This window comes from Carassius auratus, chromosome 50 (genome assembly GCF_003368295.1).
Source record: "Carassius auratus strain Wakin chromosome 50, ASM336829v1, whole genome shotgun sequence".
Classification (NCBI taxonomy): Eukaryota; Metazoa; Chordata; class Actinopteri; order Cypriniformes; family Cyprinidae; genus Carassius; species Carassius auratus.
Window position 1 is genome coordinate 17,747,252 of NC_039292.1, and position 24,333 is coordinate 17,771,584.

The window sequence follows — 24,333 nt, forward strand, 5'->3', positions numbered from 1 at the left end:
AGTGAAGGAATATTATAACGGGGCTCAATTACATTAAGCATGTTCTTAAAACCTGCGTTTTCCACTACAGAGTAAGGCGCTCGCTCACTCACTGAAGGCTCGTTGCAAAATGGCTAAAGGGTCTTTCACACAGGACGCGGTTTGTGCTGCGCTGGACCCTGGGCTAAGCGTTGCCCTTCAGATACAACGCGAGTGGAGTTTTCAAAACTGCGCGTGCATACGTTCTATTTATAACAGTTCTTCTATCTAATAATGTGCAGGCCTGTTAATTGTATCGTACTGCTCGGGTGCTTGTTTTGATGCCCCGATCGATTGGTAAAATGCACCCAAACACCAGACCTGTTGGTTATTGGAGGATCTTCTATTTCTGGTCTGTTTTCTGGTCGGCCACCGCGTACCGTGCATGAACTGCTCGCTCACTCAGCGCGTACTGAGTGAGCGAGCGCCTGACTGTAGCCTAACATAAACATATCAGATGGTGTTTATTTTCTATTTCGGGGGTGTCAGGGGTGTTGCCTGTTATGTCGTTTGGGTTATTGGGCTACCTTGCTGAACGCATATCATTATATTTCACTTTTTTTTTTTTTCAAATATAATTAATTAGTCCAACGAACCGTTCGGTATATAATGCATACCGCGTACCAAACCGAAAGCCTCGTACCGAACGGTTCAATACGAATATGCGTATCGTTACACCCCTAATATATAGTACAAATATATAGTACAATCTTTGTACAATGTAATTCATATAAAAAGGAAGAAAATATGATGATTTTTTTCTTGCCATAATAATTACTCTATGCATTGTGGTTATTGTAAAAAAAAAAAAAAAACAACAACAACTATGCAAGCATCTTTTACCCTGATAAATGATGGTTAGAGTAAAGTGAACATGATGCCGTTTCTATTACAACCACAGGACAAATGGATTTGGAGCTTCTGCTTTGACACGTTCAGTGTGCATCGAGACGACAACGGGTGTGAATAGGTCTTAAATGTGCACACACAGCTTTCTTTAGAAGTGAAACTACATCACCAAAAAAGTGTCTCCAAAAAATTTCAAGTAATTTCTAAAACACCCTCTAATGGCATATAAGCACAGGTGACACAATTTAATATTTGCTCTAACCACATTCAGATATTTTAAAGAGTCCAAATATGCCATTTGGGAGTCACTGCATTTTGGGTTTCTTGATGGATGTTTCTGAATGTTCTCTTATCTGTCAGATCAGTGTGGTTTCTCCATACAGGGCAGATTGTGCGGCTGAATGAGCGTCTGAAAGGCTCATCACTGTAAGGGACAAGGACAGCTCTGTGATCTCGGGCCCGTCTCATTCATACAGACATAAACACATAAACCCCACACTGCTCAGAGAACAATGACATCAAGCCAGTTATTTTAATACAACCCATTGTGTCTGACGTGCCAGGCCGAGCCCTGGCATCTATTTATTAGTTTTGATACATACATATTCTATTGTTCGCAGCATAAGTCCTGTTTTGTTCGTCCGGGGTGGTCTGGGGTCAGTGTGGTCTGTGCAGACCAGCTGCGAGGTCTTGGACCGCCTCATTGTGGAGCTCAGAGCTTCACTGGAGATGGTTATAAAATGTGTAATCTGAAATGTACATTATTCATACTCAAGAATTGAAACATTTATTTATTTTATATTTATAGTTAATGATAATAACACTGGAGTTTACTAAAAATTGCATTAGACGTGTTGCATGTGTTCATGGGCAAACAAAAGCACTCAAAAGTCTCTTCAAGGTTAAATAAATGTGAGACAACAGCTAATTTATGATCTTCTGAGCTGATATACATGAGTATGCCAATGTGTTGTGGTGATAAGATTTCCTTCACAGCATTAATGCATTTTGACGCATTGTTGCATGTACATGTGCTGTCTGCTTCTGGCATGGAGATATGTGTCCCTGAAAATAAATGGCTGTTTGTGTACATCGCACCGAAAATACCATACCTGGACCGTTTTGGGTCACATGGTTCATTGATTAATATTTGGCTTCAAAAAATGACAAGAGGATGATAAATAGCTTTATCTGCCCATCAAGACACTATAAAGAGCGCTCATGCTCTGTGCTGTCACTTTCCTTCCACAGCTTTATTAGTTGTTGGGGCTTTCTGGGATCAAACAGAGTGCATTGTGGGATGTTGGAACCAACAGCTGGGTTATTATAGAGAACAACCGGGATCAGAGCTTGATCTGTGTTGTGTGTATCTAAGCATATAATACTTGAGTAACTGAGTGTGTGTGGTCGTATTGTGCGTGTGTGTGTGTGCATGTGTGTCTGCATATTTGTTTTAAGCATTTGATTATGTCTCATGACATTTTGTGACTACATTTTGTGTTTCGTATGTTTTGGCATATTTTAAAAATAAGCCTGTTTCCGGCACTGAATAAAAATATAAAAAGGTAACTGGGATATACACTCACAATTTCTGAATATACAGTCAGAATTACTGGATAAAAAGTCACAGTTGCATGCTACAATGTTGGAATTGCAAAACATAAACCCACAATTCTGACTTTTAAACTTGCAGTTGTGGGTTATAGAGTCTGAATTGTGGGATAAAAATGACCAATTCATAACTTTTCTCTCATAATTTTACCTTCTTTTCTCAGAGCTGTGAAATATAAACATGCGATTGTGAGCTATAAAGTCCAATTCTAAGGGTATAGGAAAGAGTGACTTTTCTTACAATTTGTATCTAAACAAAAAACAAAAAATTCTGACAAAAAATATCACAATTGTGAGTTTTTATCTCAGAATTGCAACTTTCTGAGATGGCAAAAAATGAACTGAGAGAAAAAAAGTCAGAATTATTAGATAAAAAGTCGCAGTTACTTTTTTTTTTATAAGTGGTGGAAATGGGGTTTCACAAAATTTGAATAAAGTTGTCTTATTGTTGCTTGACTGTAAAAGCGGGAACGAGATGCTGCGCTCAATAGCGCTAATGAGAACATTCTTTGTTCGGCCGGTTGTGAAGCATGTGTGTCAAACACTGCAAGAATTGGCTTAAATAACCTCGGCAGGTGACGTCACTGATAACGTGCACCTGCAGGTTCTAAATAGACGTGAAACGGAAACATCCTCAGGTTACCCCTTTGTCTAAAGAGATAACCGGACAGAGATGTTCCCTTTCAAAAGCTACTCTCGATGCTGTGCTCAATAGATAGCATGCGAGCCCAGAGTAGCATCGACATCCATATAGAATCTGACAAATGTGTGCGGAAAGGACAAACCTGCTGCATCACAAACTTGCTGCAAGGGCGCACATTTTGCTCAAGCCATTGAAGATGCAACCCAACTGGTTGAAAGGGCACTAATTCCTAGAGGCGAAGTTTGACCACGCGCCTCGTAGGCTAGGGCAATAGCAACCCTCACCCAATGTGAAACTGTTTGCCCGGTGGCAGCCGCACCCCTGACTACGGCCCCCACGGCATATGAAAAGCTGCAAGTTTGGCCCCTGGTCTGGTTTTTTTTTTTTTCGCATTAGGACATGGTAGCCTCTCAACTGCTGGAGGAAGTATTTCAGGGCCAGAAATACAGTCTTTATTTCGAGGCAATTGATGTGCCAATTCGAGAAGATGACCTCTCCAGATCCCTTGGGCTGGACAGCCAACTAAGGCTGCTCCCCAGCCCATGAGGGAAGCGTCTGTCATTAGCATCTTGCGATGACAACACGGATCTAGAGTGTCAGAAACCGGGGTCTGAACCACATAGATAGGGTACGAAACTCCTGGCGCGTAACCCTTATTTGCCACTGGGGACTGGCCCTTGGATGAAATCCCCTGGCTCTGAGCCACAACTGAAACAATCTCATGTGCAGGAGGCCCAAAGGTATCACCGTGGATGCAGCTGCCATGAGAGCTAAAACCTTCTGAAAGTGATGAACAGTGACTTTCTGGCCTAGCTTGATGTTCTTTAGGGTGTTTAGAATGGATTTAACGCATGCAGGAGACAGCTGTGCCTGCACCGTGATCGAATCCCATACCACACCCAAATATGTTGTCCTCTGAGCTGGAATGAGAATGCTTTTCTTGGCGTTGAGTCTCAACCCCAGAGATTCGAGATGAGCTAGGACAACATGCTGATGTCGAAGCGCAAGCTCTTTGGACTGGGTCAGATTCAGCCACTTGTTTATATACATTTTAAATGTGGATGCCCTGGAGTTGTAGAGGAGCCAGAGCTGCATCCATGAATTTCGTGTAAGTGCGGGATAACAAAGCTAGGCCGAATGGAAGAACCTGATACTGGTTAGCTTCGCCCCCGAAAGCGAACCTCAGGAACCTCCTCAGTTGTGGCAATATTTCAAATATTTCATGAAATAGTTAGACGAATTGTTAATTTTGTTATGGTAGTATGTCATTTTAGCAGTGGAGACATTAGCAGAGAAGGAAGATAGGAGTGACTGATACACATTAAGGTCATTAGTATTTTTGGATTTGCGCCACACTCTTTCAGCAGTTCTAATGCCGCGTTTCGACCGAAATTACCCGGAACATTTGTACCAGGAACTTTTTTCCCATGAACTTTTTCCCCCCAGACCTGTTGCTTTCTGCGTTTCCACCGCGGTGTAAAGTACCGGGAACATTAGGCAATTAGACTGGTGACGTAGGTTTGCACACGTTTCTCAATACAAGGTATGCTTATTTTGGATGTGCATCCTCAGTAGTTCAGACTTTGTGCATTCGACTCGGGAGTGTGATGTCCGCGACGACGCAAGTCCAGTAAATCTGCAAAGAGCAGAGTACATGATAACTTCAGTCAACTCGTCTTGACTTCTGCAATTTTCCTCTCTGTATATGTACAATAAAATGAAATAGTATATCAAATACTACTGCCTCCTTTCGTTTTCATTTAAACTTAATAACAGCTGCAGAAATTAACTTAGTTCAGGGATATGTGTATATATACAGTCATTACAATGAAACGAAATATTATATAAATTTGCTTTTTTTATTTTAATTTTAACATATAGATAAATTGAATACAGACCAAAAATAGCCTGTTAGATTTACCTAAAACGAATTATATGTCATGTTTCACCACTAAAGAGACATCAGAGCCAGCGGCACACATCAGAAGATCTAGCCGAGGTGAGGCTAGGCTCACCGTCTCTGAGATCGTGTGGAGCTCAACGTCTCTGAGATCGTGTGGAGCTCAACGTCTCTGAGATCGGCGAAATACATTTTTAAATAGGCGCTGTCTTTATAAATAAACCACAGATTTTAGTTTTAAACAACTACATTCTCGCTTGAAATACTTTTAAAATTACATTTCACGACACAATAACAGTTATATTTTGAAAATGATCCGAAAAATGGTGGGGGAACCCAACCAATGCTGCGTGAACTCTACCAATCAGGATGTTTAGCGCCCAAGTCCCAACCCCGATATTTCCTGAACTTTGAAAAAGTAATACCTCGCAAGCAGGGACTTTCTGAGGGGCATTTTTTTCAACTTTATTTAGTTCCTGGTTCCTGCGGTGGAAACACACCGAGTACCAGGCAAAACTCCCTAGTTCCTGGGTAAAGTTCCTGCGGTGGAAACGCGGCATAAGTTAAGAACGGTTTTCGCGTAGAACATCAGATAACCAAGAGGCAGAAGGGGTGTTATGGGCTGGCCTGGAAGACAAGGGGCAAACAGTGTCTAAACAAGTTGTAAGAGTGGAGCAGAAGTGATCAGTAGCATTGTTAGCATCAAAATATGCTAACAGTTTAGGAGAAGGAAGTGAAGATGAAATCATTGCAGATAGCTGGGAGGGTGTGAAAATAAAATAAACATTTTATTATTAATAATTTATTATTTTTTTACTTAACAAAACCTTAGTTTTGTTTTGTTTTGTTGTTAAAGCAATAAATACATAATAATGTTGCAAATAATGGCAACACAGCTGTGTAATTTTTGTTTTTTATCTGTTTATCTCATGCTGCCACAGAGAATCATGGGAAATGTAATTTGGCAAACCCAGACATGTTACTGTTGCATGTGTATATAGACCAAAACAAAAATGATGCGGGCAACTTCCTGTGTGAATGCTAGCTGTAAACTTACTGGCAAATGCAAATCAAGTGCTCGCAATTGTCTTATCCATCATTTTATTTAATTTTTTTCATTTATTGCAAATCAGTGAAAAACAATGTTTGTTGACATGTTGTCAAAGTTTCGACATGTATTGAATAATATAAGATTAGAAACATCTAGAAAAGCATAGGGAGATGTAAAATAGAAAATATGGAAATTTTGATTTCATGTTGACTTGAAATCCTCATAACCATAATACATTTTTGGGAGAAATGCAAGACTCAACGTCCGCTAAGTGAACCTGAAAGGCAGTCACACCAGTTTAGTGTGAACCAGTATAAAAACGTAAGGATTTCTCAACGCTGGCTGGTCGCACACATGCCACAGGCATTTCAAAATGCTTTATTAACATGTATAGAGGCAAATATTGTCTCTGTGAAGTCGAGGGAGATCAGGTGTGCAGTGTATGATATGACAAGACTTGATACTCATTCAGACAGGCAGGAGTCCCATCAGCCCCTGCAGACAGGATCATCCACACATATATTACTGTCAATGCCAGGTACACCCTGAAAACTACTAGCACCTTTTGTCATAGAGACTTAAAAACCAGAACTGTCCCTCCTGGGCATGTTGATATGAGGATCAGTTCTTATTGATAAAACATGCAGAATTATTGGAGACTTTCTTGAACTCCAAAATACTTTTCTGGTAAAAAATATATATATATATATATATTATTGTATTGTATTGCAGAATGCAGGTGATGGCCTAAAACAATGTGTGCTGTTGACTGAGGCAGCACAAAATATGCATTTTCATGAGTTGGGATGTCATGTTTAAATTGCCTGCCAAATTTTATTATCAGGAGATATGTGGTCATAATTCTGGGATATGTCTAGAGGAAGCATAGAGAAGCATTGTCTTCATCCTTGACCCCAGACTAGGGCAAAAACATAACAATAGACGTAGACAACATATTTAATTTTTACATGAATGAAACTGTGTCTGTGAGTGATAGACATAAACTCAATAGAGTATGTTATTTTTCTATCTATCGATCCATCCATCCATCCATCCATCTATCATTATCACATAGATCCCATCAAATGGGCAATAGGTCATGTCTATCAAGATCTCACTCCTTAAATCCTCTCCTCCTCCACGTCACGCCTGTCAAGAAGCGCTCAGACATCCTAATTTCATTGACAGATCTGCCTGGCGCAGTTTGCCCCCTCCCAGGCTTCATGTCGCCTCCTTTGCTGTGATTGTTTGGTGTTTTGTGATGCTAATGTGGCCTGTGCTGGAGAGGCGCTGACCTGAGGTGATTATGACGCTGATGTGTGTGGATATAGACGCTCACAGGAGAGAAGAGTTCGGACAGATTCATGTCCATTTCAGCTGTCCTCACCGCTCATATATATATATATATATATATATATATATATATATATATATATATATATATATATACACACATGCACACACAAAACTATATTAGAAAAAGTATTAGCATCCTCAATAATTCACAATAATGTTCTGTTTATTAAAAGCTTCTACTGCTTTAAATACTTAAACTCTGTAAATGGAATATTAATCAAAACCTAATAAAAATGGACTAAAGAGCTGTATTAAACTATTTAAACTATTACTAGCTACTTTATTGATTCGAATCAGGGTAACAACTTAATAATTATTTAATACGTAATTAAATTAAATTAAATAAAACTATTTTATAAAGCTAGTTCTCAAAGCAACATTTCTCATTTTGATTCTGTTTAACTTACTAAAATACTGTTTTCACCAAAATATACTAAACTAATTTTTTTAACCTTATTTTTAATAACTAAAATCAAAATTGAAATATAATCAATAAAAACAGTGTAGACATGTTTAAACAACAACACTAAAACTGAAAATATGGCCTCAGATTTGTTTCGGTTTTTTTGGTTGGGTAACCCCACCCACAGCAGAATCTCATTGGTCCAGTGTTTCATTCTGCATACCAAGTATCTTTTGATAGCAAACGTGTTACTATAATCGTGTCCCAACACACTGCATTTCTGCTTTCAAGTGTGGACAGATGTGCTTAAAACATCTGCATCACGCCTAACCAGGCGTATATGGAAACATTTTAATTTTGCAAGTGCAACTGCTTTAGCAGTGTTAATGGAGTGTTTATAGCATATTCAAATGTAAACAAACGTGATTTGTTTGTACTTTGACAGACAAAATAGCATAAACCAGTCCAGCTATTAGAGCACCTACATGACCTCACAGCAATGACACTCGGATGAGGGCAGCTAATTACATGAATACAGACACAAAGAGGCTTGAGGCCATTCATCATCATGATCCATCCACTCTCTCTCTCTCATATCACACTTTATAAGTCCACGGATGCACGGACGTTTACAAATGACTGCTGCCTATGGAAAACAGCACATTTGCCTGTATTTCTGCATACATTTCTGGAGTTTGATTCAGTTGGAGAGCAGCTCTCCATAGCTGTCGTTTTCATGGAGATTGGTCAGATAAGCACTATTTTATTCACTTCACTGCTCTTTGACATGTAGCTATGAAAACACATCATATATCTTGGGGGAAGCCGCAGTATGAAAACATATTTAGATGGTGTTTGGAATTGTTCAAGGTTAATGGGGCAGTTCCAACAAAGAAGATATTTGGAAAATTGTCCAGAATTGCTTTGGACCCCACTGACTTACATTGTACAGATGTTGGGTTGACTACCCCTGAAATGAATGGCAAACGTTTCCTAATTTATAAATAAATTCCATTTTCGTTGTTAAAATCATATTTTGTGGTTCTTCGAAGCAAAGCATATTAATACTTCTCATACTTTTCATATTTACAAGACGAAACATTTAAACTGATCATAACATTGAGACTTGAGGTACATTATTTAAAGTAACAATCCACAAAACTAGCCAAAATAGTCTGGCAACCACTTAGAACATCCTAGAAACTACATAGTAATGTGACCCAGACATTTCTTGGTACAAGACTATGATGGTAGACATGAGTAGGCACCTTTGACTCAGACCACTAATTCAATTCAAGTTTATTTGTATATCGCTTTTTAAAATACAAATCATTACAAAGCAACTTTCTACAGTATTTAGTAGTAGCTTATAAGTGACTGTCAGTGTATGTGCATATGACAGGAATTTTTCAGAAAAATTTATAAAAGACGTAGTCAGCCAGATGATGAACATTATTAACATCAATTATTATATGATGCCATCAAATTTGTAGCAATATTTGTTAGTTCCCTTTCAAAAGCTACTGTCGATGCTGCACTGCTCAGCGCATTGGGAAACTTCTTAATTGTAACTAGCTGTGAATAATGTGTGTAACACGTCGATAGAATTGACCCGGAGGTAATATAGCTTTGGTTGATGACGTCATCGGAGCGCACCCGCAACACAGGGCTATAATTAGATAAGCCACAGGTGCATCAACAGATCTTTTGTCTTCAGATCATTCTGTGCATGTGTGCGTCAGGAAAATTATTTTGTCTACTACAGATCTTCGTTAGGATGAGACAACGAAACGGTAAGTGTTGTGTTCCTCCATGCTCCCTTTCCATGTCTGAGCTAGATACACAAGATTACTGTTTTGTTCGCTGGGGAAGAGCACGCGGTTCTGGCTGTAGAGAAAGGCGAGTGCGAGCATTGTGAACTGTTCATAGTGAAGAAAATACTTTGCTCTCATCTGAACTATTTCCAGACCGCACCCACATTATCATCGTGGGGCTCTCGTAGGGACCTGCGTGACGAGCGAGCGACGGGTCCGTCCCTTTCGCTTGCTGCATCCTGATCCACACATCCCTTCTTGTGATCTCAAAGCGCGCTCCGGTGCTTCTTCAGTTCACAAGGGGGATGATATACCTCTTTTGGCTTACCAAGCTGCAGGTCAGGTGCTGTACACCGCATTACATGGTGCCCGTCTCTCCTCAGTGTCCTCAGATCATTCTGCAAACCCTGCCAGTGTTTCAGGGCGCAGCGATCTCCGACGAGCACTTCTCTCAGTTACCGCCCGGAAAAGTAGCGGTGCTAAGAGGCTCGCTACCTCTACGGAGGTCTGTAGAGCAGCTAGTACGGTCGTCCCCTGCCGGTCCACCACATCAGGGCACCGAGCTAGTGACTCTAGGCGCACAAGAAACACAGGGCTTTCGCCAGATGTTATTGAGACCATTCTAAGTGCTAGGGCTTCCTCCACTAGATGTGTTGTACACAATGTAGATCCAGTCAACTGCCAGATTGCTTCAGTTCTGGACTTCATGCAAGAGAAGTTATCAACAGGCACATGCCCTGCCACTCTTAAGGTTTATGTGGCCACTCTTTCGGCTTGCCACGCCTTGGTTGACGGGTGCCACTCGGGAGACACCCTCTGCTCTCTCGCTTCCTTCATGGGGCCAGGCGACTGAGGCCTTTCAGTAAAAACCAAGATGCCTTCTTGGGACTTAGCTATAGTTCTCGAGGGTCTGGTTGAAACCCCCTTTGAATCTTTAGAATCAGCATCTGATAAACTTCTGACTCTAAACATGTTTTTTCTAATGGCAATAACTTCTTTAAAGAGAATTGGGGATATGCAGGCTCTGTCAATCTCGCCATCATGTTTAGACTTTACCCCAGGAATAGTGAAAGTGATTTTGCATCCTCATCCTGATTACCTGCCTAAGGTTTAATTCTCGGCTGTACATCCAGTCATTCTAGAGGCCTTCTGCCCTCCGCCGTTCACAACGCTGGAGCAGGAGAAATCTTAGACTGTGTCCAGTCCGTGCTCTTCAGACTTACATCCACCTCACTAACCAGTTGCGTAAGTCAGAGCACCTATTCACCTATTATGGTGGGGGTAACAGAGGAGCAGCTGCCACCGAGCAGACTATGGGCCCTATTTTAACGATCTGAAATGCAAGTGTCAAAGCGCGAAGCGCAAGTAAGTTTGTGGGTGGGTCTCGGCGCTGTTGCTATTTTCACGGCGGGATAAATGGCTCTTGCGCCCGGCGCAAATCTAAAATGGGTTGGTCTGAAGTAGCTTCATTATTCATAGGTGTGGTTTGTGCGTAACGTGAAATAAACCAATCAGAGCGTCATCCAACATTCCCTTTAAAAGCAGGTGCGCAAGTTCCATTATGGATTGCTATTATTATGGCGTATTTACCAGGCGCACGCCAGGAGCGGTTCACAGCCGAGGAGACTGATGTTCTTGTAAGAGCAGTGAAAGACAGAGAAGTTGTGTTGTATGGGGATGGGAGAAACCCACCCAAAATAGCGTCGGTTAAACAGGCGTGGGAGGAAATAGCCACAACTGTTTCATCGATTTTTTTTTCCTGGTTCTTGACGGACAAACCAATTTGTCAGATGTCCTTATATACATATATGTCTTGCCACTATTGGGCAAACAGGTCTGATCCTTAATTACTACAATTAGCCTGAATAATTTGTAAGCTAGATTTATGCCTATTTTTTCACATCTTCGTGGCACACCACAATGATTTCCGTCATCTCATGTGTTAATATTTTTTTAGTGTAACAATTTATGAATCTTAATAAAATCTGTGTAGATTATATGAGCAAAGTGTATGCGCGTTGTGCACGCTATATACATTATGGTCAAGCATGCGCCCTTAAAATAGCATAATGAACAGCGCGCAACGCGCCACTGACTTTAGACTAGGTTTTTTCTGGTCAGTGGCGCAATTGTTTAATGGAACAGCAAAATAGCACCAGGGATTGTTTGCGCCGGAACACGCCTCCTTTTTTGCGCTGAACCGCCCAGGGAGCGCAAGTTCATTCACTAGTTTAGCGACGTGCTTCTGTGGAGGGAAAAGCGCGCTTTGCGCGGATGCAAAATAGGAATGACACATGCGTCGGTGTACAAAGTCAATTGCGCTGGGTGCAAGATAGGGCCCTATGTCTCATTGGGTCAGGGATACTATTGCTCTTGATTATGAGGCACATGGTCAAACTTCGCCTATAAGTCTTAGAGCTCACGCCACCAGGGGGGTGGCCTCCTCTAGTGCTTTAGCAAGGGGTGCCCCCTTACAACAGGTTTGTGATGTGGCAGGTTGTTCCGCACATATTCATAAGATTTTATAGTTTATATGTTCATGCTACTCCGGGCTCTCATGTTCTTGAGTCAACATCACAAGCTAATGTCTAAGGCCTTCTTGTGGTTTTGTAGCACACCTGCACAACCTTAGGGGTCCAGACATTTTCAAGCACGGCGGCGTGGGTATTCTTGTTCCCAATGCGCTGAGCAGCGTAGCATCGACTGTTCCGCTTTCTTAGGGAACAAGGTTACAGTTAAGTAACTGGAAATGTTCCGTATGTTGTTTCAGGGTTAGCATCATCTGAGGTCCTCTGAGGGTCAGCATCATCTCTTCTCAGGTGTTCTGGATCCAGACTGGAGCTTGTATAAATCCTAGTTACCACGGGATGTAAAACAGAGAAAACAAATAGACATCATTAGCGTAACTGCTGTTCAAAAAAAGTAAAATTAATTAGTTTAACCAAAGATAAAGTAAGAATGTGCATTTGATCAGATGCAACTGCAGTCACAAATTATGAGATGCATTATTCGAATGATTGGCGAAAGAGATGTGTTTTTAATATAGATCTGCTCTAAGAATGCTGTTTTTGTAACATGGGAAATATGATTTTCAAAAGACAAGTTGCTGTCTAATATAACACCCAGATTTCTGACTGTAGAGGAAGTAATAGTACATCCGTCTAGTTGCAAACTGTAGTCTACTAGATTCTGTGTACTGTTTTTTGGTCCAATAATTAATATCTCTGTCTTATCCGAATTTAATTGGAGAAAATCATTGGTCATCCAATCTTTTACATTTTCTACACAATCTGTTAGCTTAGATAATTGAGAAGTTTCATCTGGTCTTGTTGAGATATATAGCTGAGTATCATCAGCATAACAGTGGAAACTAATCTCGTATTTTCTAATAATATTACCAAGGGGCAACATGTATATTGAAAATAGAAGGATCTAGGATGGATCCTTGTGGCACTCCATATTTTACTGGTGATAAATGAATGACTCCCCATTTAAATAAACAAAATGGTAGCACCATTTTGGTTACATCATTCATCAAACAGTCACAACACCCTACCAACCAGTTAACAACATCCAAGCAAGCATCCAGACCACATTAACAGCCACCTACCAGTACTTTAAAGGAACAGTCCACTCAAAAAATGTCCTCACCCTCAGGCCATCCACAATATAGATGAGTTTGTTTCTTCATCAGATTTGGAGATATGTAGAATTGCATCATTTGCTCATACCATTGGATCCTCTGCAGTGAATGGGTGCCGTCAGAATGAGAGTCCTGATTAAAAAATCACAATAATCCACAAGTAATCCACACCACTCCATTCCATCAGTTAACATCTGGAGAAGACAAAAGCTGTGTGTTTGTACTAAACATTCACTGCAGATCATCCACTAGTGATCAAGTGATGTTATGATACTTTTTCAAAATCTGATGGAGAGGTGAGCCTCAGGGTGAGAACAATTAAATTTTGGGGTGAAATAATTCCTTTAAGGCTGAAAATTGCATAGTGTATGAGTGTCACAAATGAAAAAAAAATTAGCTTCACATTTTGATTACACAGAGTCAGAGGATATTAGACATATTTAATATTCTGAACTGATTTTAGAGCACATCATTTATTTGTCATATGTCTTTTAGCAACAATGTGCATGTTTCTGCATGAGTTTGTATTGTTAGGAACGACTTGAAAGTCTGGTAGTATGTGATGCCCACAGTTTTTCCCCTGTAATGCTTTACAAAGTCGACAAGTTTATGATGCCTAGTGTTTTAAAATCTGTTACTATTCTAAAAGTTCTGTCGTGAATTGCCGCCTGTAGAGACATTCAACATCCAAGAGATCAAGATTAGCAAAGCTCCCTCATGATCAATAAGTAAACGTCTGGCAAATATTTCATATTTGACCCTAAAAGTTTTTAAAAGACTAAAGCTGAATTGGGAAATATTGAACTGTGAGTAATAATGAAAGCACTATAATAGCTTCTGAATAATTCACTCCAACTAAATGTCATTAACATAAAATTGTTTAATGAAAATAAATTAACTGTAGGTTTTGAAAAGTGCTAAATGATAGTTAAAATCAATCAATGGGTCAGCATACCTATTATACCATAGTACTACCATATTTGGGACACTATCCCCAGAGTGTGTCACAATCAAAAAATGGCAAACTCAGCTGTCCTGTGTGTGTTATTCTGTTATACAGCATCGCTGACTGACCCCATGGTCATCAGAGAGTCCACACAGCGTTTATGATCAGATATGATCTGAGCCATACAGATGCCTCACACAATGACATAATCACAGTGTTATCAATAGTCGGGTTTGAGCTGGATACATTTAAGCCCTGCTGGAGATTTGGCCGTTGCTCTGTTATTGAATATTTCCATTGTCCGGCCAACAAAAGTGAGATGATCGCAGGCAAAATGCTTACACAGGAAATTCTTTCTTTGCATTGTAAACAGTCGTTGATGTCAGCAGTTTTGAACAGAAATATGTGATGATTGGAAAAGCACTGTTTTGTTCCTCTGTGACGAGTTCTTAAAAAAACCTGTCCAGCCTGTGGACAGTTGTGTCACTGTCCATCCTTTAAAACATGGAAAAGGGTTACACATATTTTGCATCCTATCTCAGCAAAATAAGTTCTAATACACAAGGATTCAATTACATTCATTTAAGAATTAAATTGTTCAATGGGAACTAACGTTTGTAAATCTGATGCCTGTGTGAAATTCTTGTAATATTTATTATTGCTGTCACAACACAATACAGTCCCTTTGACATGCTGTTTGAGTAAAGATATTAATGTAAATGAGTTTAGTGCTTACATGCAACATTTACTTTTTTAAAAATCAAAGTGATGTGACATTCAGCCAAGTATGGTGACCCATACTCAGAATTCGTGCTGTGCATTTAACCCATCCAAAGTGCACACACACAGCAGTGAACACACATTTATGTTGCGGAGCAGTTTGGGGTTCGGTGTCTTGCTCAAGGGCATCTAATTCATGGTATTGCTGGCCCAAGACTTGAACCCACAACCCTAGGGTTAGGAGTCAAACTCTCTAACCACTTGGACCTCTTCTTGACAAGTTTTGTGAGTTTCACCCTAATAGTATTTACTGATGAAATGAACTTCAACCAAAAATTGGTTCATACTTTATATAAAATAACTTCATATTGTCATTTTCTTTTTGGAAAAAGTCAAGCTACTATTTTGGCAGCATCCGTGTATCTGGGAGATCTAGGGATGTAAAACATCAACTGAACCCTATATCATCCGTCAGGTCTTTATCCACCTGCTCACACCTCCAGTGCCTCCCATCTGTTTGAATCAGATATGTATCTGGAGAGCTCTGCACTCCCTTGAGCTTCATTCTAGATGATTGCTCATTTTATAATGCTAAGGGTGGCAGGCGGGATGGTGTTGGGTTCCCGTCAGCTGGTCGCTGCTCTGGGAAGCGTGTTTAATGGACTTTGATAGATAAGAGGGCACTTATTCACAGAGGGATTTGGTATGTAATATTATTGTGGTGACACTCAAAGGACATATTACTCAACAAACCTCAGAAGATGTTTTTGTTGTTGCTATACTAAACAACTCTGCAGGATGTATCACTATGAGGTTATAGAACTTGCTGGGATACTCGGTCACACAATGGACCACCTGTTTATATGTACTATTTTGTTTCTTGTTACAATTATTGGATAAAACGAGGAACAAATCTTTGGAGAGACCAAAATTCAGTAGGGATAAGCTACATCAGATATGGAAAATACAATTACAAAAGTATGGCTATATCATAGCACTTTAGCCGTATGACAATAATCATAATAATTTATGACCACAGCATTCACAATTTTTAATCACCAATCAAACAGACATAGCAGGAGTCCAGACAACAAAAGCTAAAACCATTGCTGACCATCTGTCCGTGTGGTTAACAGACATGAGGTAGAGCTGATGAGTCGTACCTGCTCGATGAATGGCCTCTATTATTCTATTTGGTTGTAGAAGTATCATATTCCATTGGCAAAGTTCATTGCGTATTTACACAATGTGTTATTATTGGTAAGTTTATTGAAATGTAAATGCAGAGGACAAGGTGACCTAGATTTTTATCAGTAGAGAAAGGGCATGAATTCTGCTTGTGTGGAAGTGGGGAAAGAATCAATTCTTTGTTAAAGGTAAATCAAGGAAAGAGGAGACAGGTGTTTGAAGGTATACACACTCATATGGTATAACTTTAAGTAACATTACAAGAGAACACTTCTTTTAAGCAAATGGGAAGTGAAATGTGTACTTTGTATGAAGCCAAATACAATGCAGAGTGTTAAAATGGGAAAATGGAAAACGTATGCGGTTGCCATAATATACAGTACAAGACACGAAATAATGTCATACATAAAAGTTCCTCCAATGTAACAGTAAAAATTGTAAAAAACTAAAATAAATAGTTTTAGTATTGTTTAGTGTTTACATTTATGATCTAAATACTGTACTTATATATAATAAAAAAAATAATTCAAGCAAAAATTATATTAATGTGAAACACTGACTGATAAATAGATTTGGGAACTATTTAGAAATAGGGATTCACTTCTCCATTAAATAATACAAATATACCTCATCACAAAATCTATTACAACCAAGAGTTTAGCAAATGCGCTGGATGAATACCTTCAATTATTTAAAAAAGTAATAATTGTAAAATAAACGGTCATAGCTTCATATTAACAATACTTTTAAAATGTTTCTCACCAAACAACAAAAAACATCAAATTTATACAATACAATCAAGACTACTTCAGTTGTGAAGATCTGCTCTAATCAGGGAAAATTAACCAATGGCAGAATTCGTATTAATGTCACTACAAAGGGTATGCTTGTACAAAAATCCTACTGAAAAAACACACATATGAAATTGCATCACATTTGAATGCATGGGTTTGCATCTTAAAAGACGAAATTCAATTTGTCACTGTTGTTTTATTGTCTTCAACCAACTTCCGGAAATTAAAAGTTGCACCATTTTCGTTTAATCTCTCGAGCCAAGGTAAAGCTCTGTTAAATTGAAATTTCTCTATGTTTTCCAGTTGCCCAGCAGAAATCGAGAGGTGAGGTATGGCACCATTTTGAATTACAGGTATTTCATTCATCCTCACGCCCAAACCATTAGTGAAAATGGTATAATCTCTCCAGAGGCCTAAGGAATTTCCATTGCAGACTTTACCCACAACATCTTTTGGGGAAGAGTCCTGGAATCGTTCAGAATTGGATCTAAGGAATGGACCATCAACAGAATGTCTGCGACCTCGTCTGGCTGGAGAACTGCTCCACATGTGAGTTCCCATATGAACCTAGATGGAAAACAGGATGAAAAATAAAGTAGATAGTTGGTCATAAGGTCTCTGGGATGTTACAAATGATTCTATTCTGAGTGTACCTTCAAATTTCCTTTAGTGGTAAATGCACGTCCACATATGTTGCAGGAGAAGGGTTTCTCACCAGTGTGGGTTCTTTCATGAATTTGCAGTGCACTTGAAGAAGAGAAGGTCTTCCCACAAGTGTGGCAGAAGTGCTGTTTAGCTGTTCGCCGAAGTGGTGTTGCTGTAGAGAGTACAGGTAATGTGGAAGCTGTTGAGATAACTATACTTGTGTGTGAATCTTTAGGATCTTTTTTGGTGAGCCCATTGTGTTCAATTGATTTCGAGGGAATGATTGGTTCCATGGAGGGTAGAAACTGGTTTGGTGAAAAAATCAGGATCTGATTTGCTGGCTCAAACAACTGTGAATCGCGCATCTGGTGGGTAAGCATGTGCTGTTTTAGGTTGCCTTTGGTTGAGAACCCTCTGTTGCATGCGGTGCAGATGAATGGGCGCTCTTTGGTGTGACTTCGATAATGAATATCCAAAGCACTTTGACAGGCAAATGTCTTGTTGCAGATATCACAAACATTGCTTTTCAGGGATCCCCGCTCATTAAATGGAAAAATCATGGTCAAGCTATCTTTAGGTGTATCTTCATCTAGTAACCTAGACACTGTAAGATTGGTGTGTAGTCTTGAGCTGTTTGATTCAGCCGATTTCAGGATTCTGTCAGTTACAGTGTTTCCTTGCCTTTCATAAGCAGAGCCATTGGGGGAGGATGGGTTCCAGGAGGGTGTCATCTTAGTGTTTCCCAAAATCCTTTTTCTTAAACTCTCATGGTCACTATCTAGTGTAGATGGTCTCTGGGTTAAGCAATCTCCATCCACTGATCCATTCCACATAGTCAACTTACAGACGTTTGACAGATTTTCCACATTCAAAACTGCAATCTGACTCTCCGACCCAGTTGCTCTGGTGAACTCAGAAGAAGCAGGTGAAGAACAAAGACTGTCTGGTAAAGAGTCTGGGTATTTTGTATCGGATGCCCTTTCCATAATGTCCATGTTCTCACGGGGTAAGGTATCCTCTTCCAAGGTCCTTCTTTCTACAGATTCAGCATCCTGATCCATGGGTTCTCCACAGCTATCGTGCAATGGGACATTAGGAATCTTACCACCCATATGCATGTGGATATGCTGCTGTAGAACCATTGCATTTGTAAACTTTTCTTGACATATTGGGCATGAATGCTGTATTCTAAGAGGTGGCATGGAACAATGAATGCTATAGTGTGTCTTGAGATTGCCCTTGGTTGTAAACGCCCGTCCACACACTCTGCATTTGAATGGCCTTTCTCCGGTATGGGTGCGGTAATGCATTTTAAGGGCACTTTGACAGCTAAGAACCCGGTGGCAGATTCCACACTCATTGGGGTCGGTAGACTTCTTAGACTTCTTGTCAATGTTCTCCACTAACTGCTCCAGCTTTGAAGTCTCAGATGCTCCAGGAGGATTTGGAAGAAATTTGGTTTCAAGCTGCTCTGATTTTAGCTCAGTTATTAAGTTTGTATTGACAGAGGTTTTAATAGCAATGTCATCTCTTGAACCTTCCCCTGGGGAGCTTAATAAGTTTGCAACACTCAAGGGTTGTGTAATCTCTTGAAATTTCTCATTTGAAAATAGAGAAGAGCTACAACCAAATCCCTCTTGATGCCCATTACTTCTCTCACACACCTCATTGACAACAGGACTATAAGGTTTAGTTACTGATACCCCTTCCTCCTCTTTTTTAATGATGGGTGGAAGACTTGGGAAAGACGATGCAAGTCCAAATGAGTTACCCACTAAAGGTTTACTATCCAACCAGGTAAGAACAGGCTTCCCAGGAGGCAGAGACATGCCATATGGGATACCTGTGCTGGTTGGGACCTTATCTAAATGCTCTGGAACCGGATAAGGATTCATTAGTATGTTAGGATACTTCTCCTTGTGACGCTGGAAATGGACCTTCAGATTTCCACGGGTCGAAAACCGATTTCCACATATGTTACATTTGTAGGGTCGTTCTCCAGTGTGAGAACGCAGGTGTATCTGCAACGCACTATCACTTCCAAATACTTTGGCACAGAACCTGCATTTGTGCTTGAATGTGCAATCTTCAGCTGGTCTCTTGTGTTCATATAAACTCACATTGAGGGGTTTGGCTTTCCTATGCTGGGCTAAGGCAGTCAAAGCATTCAGGTCCTCCACAATTGCCCCAATACTAGGCAAGGAGTTCGCAGAAATATTAAAGCTGTTTGGTTTATGGGGTGATTGAAGTTTGTTTAGAATGGCATTTGTAATTGAAGCAGGAGACTGTGAAGGCATTTTTATATGTGCTGTGCCATCAACTGTATCACTGACTGTGTTACCATGCAAAGACTGATTACTACACAGGTCACTACCAACATTCGATGGCAAAGGGTTGCCTCTGTTTTCATCAGTCAATTGGAAGTTTCCTTTTTCACCCTTTAAGACATCTTGAGTGTTTTGCGAGATCACATGTTTAGGCTGTTTAGCAGTAGTAGCTAGGTTTTCTACAAGCCCCGCAGCGGCTGTGAGTTGTTCAGAGAGGTGTGAGCTAAGTTTTATCAGTGAACTGGCTTGAGCGAGACCACCATAGGTGTTTATGGCCACAGGTGTATCAGGATTTTGGGTTACTAACAGCATTATTTGATGTTGAATTTCTTCAATTAGTTTTAGTTGCTGCACCTGCTGTTGTTGCAATGCTAGCAGCTGCTCAATCAAACCAGAAGCAGCCATTTTGCTGTCGCTAGCATTTCTGCAACTTGTCTTTGGATTTAAACTAGTTTCGTGTGAGAACTGAGCAACAGCAACTTTGGTGTTTTCTAGGTTCTCAATGAAGACATTGCTATTAATGGCTGATAATTTACATAACTCAAGTAAGGTTTTCTCTTGAGGTAGTATAGTTGGGTATGCTAAGCTAAAGCCATCAGCATTATCACTGATTTCATTATGATGATGTAAATGAGAGTTTTTGGCAGTGCCGTGGCTGCTGTTTTCAAATGTATGTAAGGACTCGTCAACTTCCACTGAGATTCCATCAATAGAAAGGTCATACAGTTCCTCTGTATTGTCATTACTTGTCACTCCATCCAAATGCTCCTCAGTGTTGAAGAATGGTGACATAATTGTGAGGCCAGGAGGTGGAGAATCTAGGCTTTCGTTTTCACTGACTATTAGAACTAGCTGATCTCTCAAACAGTCTTTCTGATGTTGGTATAGGTCTGTTGTACTGGAAAATTCAGCACAGCATTGTTCACAAATATGGACATCACAGGTTGGAGTGGGGTCATTTTCCACTGTATGATCTGAATTTAAAGAAAAACAAATATACAATTTTATATTAGATCATGTTTGATAGCAATTCAGTGTAAACTTAAAGCTTTGCAAAAGACAGCACAGTTGCCTAGCACGCAGTATTTATTTTCATATAATTATTTCGCTAACATTTTATAATAAATGTATTGCATTATCATACTGATCTAAAATTATTTAAATAGAACAGCTTTGTTTCAAGTGCAAATTTAGGATAGCCTTTAACATTTTAAATGCATATAAAATAAAATAAGTTTTGATTTTAAGGGTTATTTTGTCAACTATATCACTATACACAGATAATGTAAAGTTTAATGGCAGGAACTTTATTAACAGGGTACAATAATAAGATATCTTTTCTGATTATGAAAATCAATGCATAACAGGGTGGTTAGCAACAGAATTGCAGATAAAACAAGCCTAAATTAAACTGTAGGGCCTAGCCAGTTTGTGACAAAATGTTAGTTTATTATGTTATGCTTATTTTTCATTCATTCAAGAAAAAAATAATAATTATGCAACCATTTTCAATAACTTTGGAAATAGAGTTAAATGGTTGCATTTGAGAAAGTCAGTCAAGCAATATTTAAAAACTGTAGGAATTTCAGAATGAGAACGAACTTGCTTTTCCACCATGCAGGTAAAATGGAATGTACATTTTTTTGTAATATGCTGAAATTCATGCAGTAAAAAGATTGTGTTTAAAATCTTGGAGACAACTATAGATGGATGAGTATGATATTAAAAATGTTAAAATTGTTGAATCCATTTTTAGCCTTGAAAATTTGTAAAGAGTAGCCTGTGTGTTATATATATATATATATATATATATATATATATATATATATATATATATATATATATATATATATATATATATACACAATTTCACATTAAAGCTGTTACAATGCAAACATAATTTTGCTTGTTTTCTCATTTCGTTATAACTTTTCGTACTACCACTTTCCCTGGTATTAGGCGTTATTAGTTGTAACTGATGCTCTTTGAATTAAACATCAGTTTATGAAATTCTAAACTATGTATTATATACATGACAGATAATAGCCTACAGATCTCATGACTGACAGCTGCAGGAGACAAATGTAGTTGCTTTGTAGTAAAAACCTTGCTTAAAAATGATTGTACTCAATCCTAATTTCTACGTCTATTTCTTCTTCCTCCTCCTTATTTTTATTTATTTTTATTTTTTTTTATTTTTTTTTAAATAACTAAATTAAACGCCCTCAGCATGCCAGTTCAGAAAGTGATAGCTACAGAACTTACCGATGAGCACATACTGTGGCTTCGCTTGTTTCCTCCGGGACATGCTGGAATAAAACCCGTTTACCTCCCTGAAGGATCCACAAGTGTACTTTCATCAAAATGAATCAGTGTCCAACCAAAAGCATCATTGTCTTGGTAAATCTACCGTGGGACTGTTTAGATATTAATCATAACTGAGAAATAATAAGTTATAATATAATAAAGCAGAAATGAAGTTAAGACAATCACTCAGGAATGTGCTAATCCCGGTGATGTCAGCGAAGACGAATTAAAAAAGTTATAAGGAAAAGTCGTTCGTACGTCACCGCACTGTCGGTCACAATATCCAAATTAAAACACAATCCCACAACTCACAACATGAGAACTCCGCAAATCCATGAGGAAATTCTTTGACAGCGCTGAGTTCAGCCCCGCCCTGCGACATTCCTATTGGTCAGCACGTTTCACGACCACGCCCATCGGCGCTCCTATTGGTCGGTGTGTTTCAGATAGGCGTAGACTGACTCATTAAAGCAAGTACAAGAGCATGAATCAGTGGATGGTAATGTGTAAAGGATCATTGTTTTACACCAGCAACACAAAACCACTGTGATGTAACCTAGAAATACTTTATATATCGTTCATTAATAAGTCATTTACAAACATAATCATGCTAGACATATAAATAGTTAATGGACCAGCATCAAACTAATCAACTGTTCAGCATTAAGCTTTATGATGAAAATATGACGTTTTCATTTGCCGTATATAATATATTATAAAGTGTTACCTATAATCTTGGTTTATATAGTGGGTGCGAAATACTTGGATAGTGAATTCATTTCTGTCTTGAAATATGAAATTCACTGTAAACCTTTTGTCGAAGTTTTTCATGGGTTATAATTAACAGCACGTAATAAAAGGTCTAATCATATCCCAGTCATCATTTACTCACCCTCATGTCATCCAAACCCCTGTGACCTTCTTCCTGAAGATCTCGAGACGTTTTCCACGCAGTTACAATGAACAGGGAATCGTTCAAACGTCAAAGAAGACGCAAAATCACACAAAACGGGTCTTTATGTTGTCATGCACTATATCATAAGTCTTTAGAAGATATTTCACAACTTTATGTTAGAAGCAGACCGACATTTAGGTCGTTATTATTCTCTTACCCTCCAGTGAGCCATAAGCACTGCGAACCGACTCTTGAGTCAGTGAGTTGAACTCGAGCATCGGATCAGTTCGGTTCGTGAACGAATCATTTTCGACTCGTTTCTTGTAGTGAATAAAAACAAACCCTGGGGTCTTTTCCCCTGAAAACTGAAACAGTGGAGGAAGATTTGAAGAAAGTCACACGGTTTGAATAACACAAGGATGAGTAAACAATGACAGCAGATTAATTTTTTTTTGTGAACTTGCCATTCCAGAAAGACTGACTAATGAATGAATTAATTAATTAATGAATACATTTTTAAAGCTTAATTATGCTCAGTTCTTTAAATTAGTTCACTTCAGTTTCTGTTTACAGATAAACGGTGTTCGATGGAAATAGCTTTTCTGTTAAAAAAATAAAAAAATGAATGCAAAACAATAAAAGATAGGGGGAAATTATATTATTCATAATTAAGTACTGCTTAGCCAGTCTGCCTTAAAATAATTTAAAATTTTTAGCATGTTGTGCCTTTGGTTGGCAACACAAACACATTCATTATTTCCAGCGCACTTTTGATAAACTCATTCACCACTAAAACCACACACACACACACACGTTTGTTTTTGTGAAAAGTGGGGACATCCCATAGGTGTAATGGTTTTTATAATGTAGAAACTGTATATTCTATCGCCCTTCACCAACCCTACCCCTAACCCAAACCCTCACAAGAAACTTTGTGCATTTTTACTTTCTAAAAAAAACTCATTCTGTATGATTTATAAGCATTTTGAAAAATGGGGACATGGGTTATGTCCTCATAAGTCACCCTCTCCTTGTAATACCTGTGTCATACCCTTGCATTATACAGAGTTGTGTCCTGATATGTCACAAAAACATGCCCACACACACACACACACACGGCCCTTTAAAGGTTTACTGTGTGTTTGCAGTGTCCTCTGCAGACAGTACAAGTCATTATAATCAAATGCATTAATAGACGATGAGCCGTGCGGCCTCAGAGAGCC

The 24,333-nt window shown here is 39.2% G+C and overlaps 1 protein-coding gene across 2 annotated transcripts; it reads right to left on the reverse strand.

Moving 5' to 3' along the window:
• Positions 1 to 15,990: 15,990 nt before the first annotated feature.
• On the reverse strand, positions 15,991 to 22,781 carry LOC113067215 (sal-like protein 1). Of its 2 annotated transcripts, none has more exons than XM_026239533.1 (3): positions 22,174 to 22,777; positions 17,590 to 20,882; positions 15,991 to 17,503 (listed from the first exon to the last, which is right to left on the reverse strand). In XM_026239533.1, the coding sequence occupies exons 1-3, from the start codon at positions 22,214 to 22,216 to the stop codon at positions 17,114 to 17,116; spliced, it is 3,726 nt and encodes a 1,241-aa protein (XP_026095318.1). In that variant the 5' UTR covers positions 22,217 to 22,777; the 3' UTR covers positions 15,991 to 17,113. The 2 variants fall into 2 exon arrangements, with proteins under 2 accessions (XP_026095318.1, XP_026095319.1); XM_026239534.1 differs by having other exon boundaries at positions 17,295 to 17,503; positions 17,652 to 20,882; positions 22,174 to 22,781.
• Between the last annotated feature and the right edge of the window lie 1,552 nt (positions 22,782 to 24,333).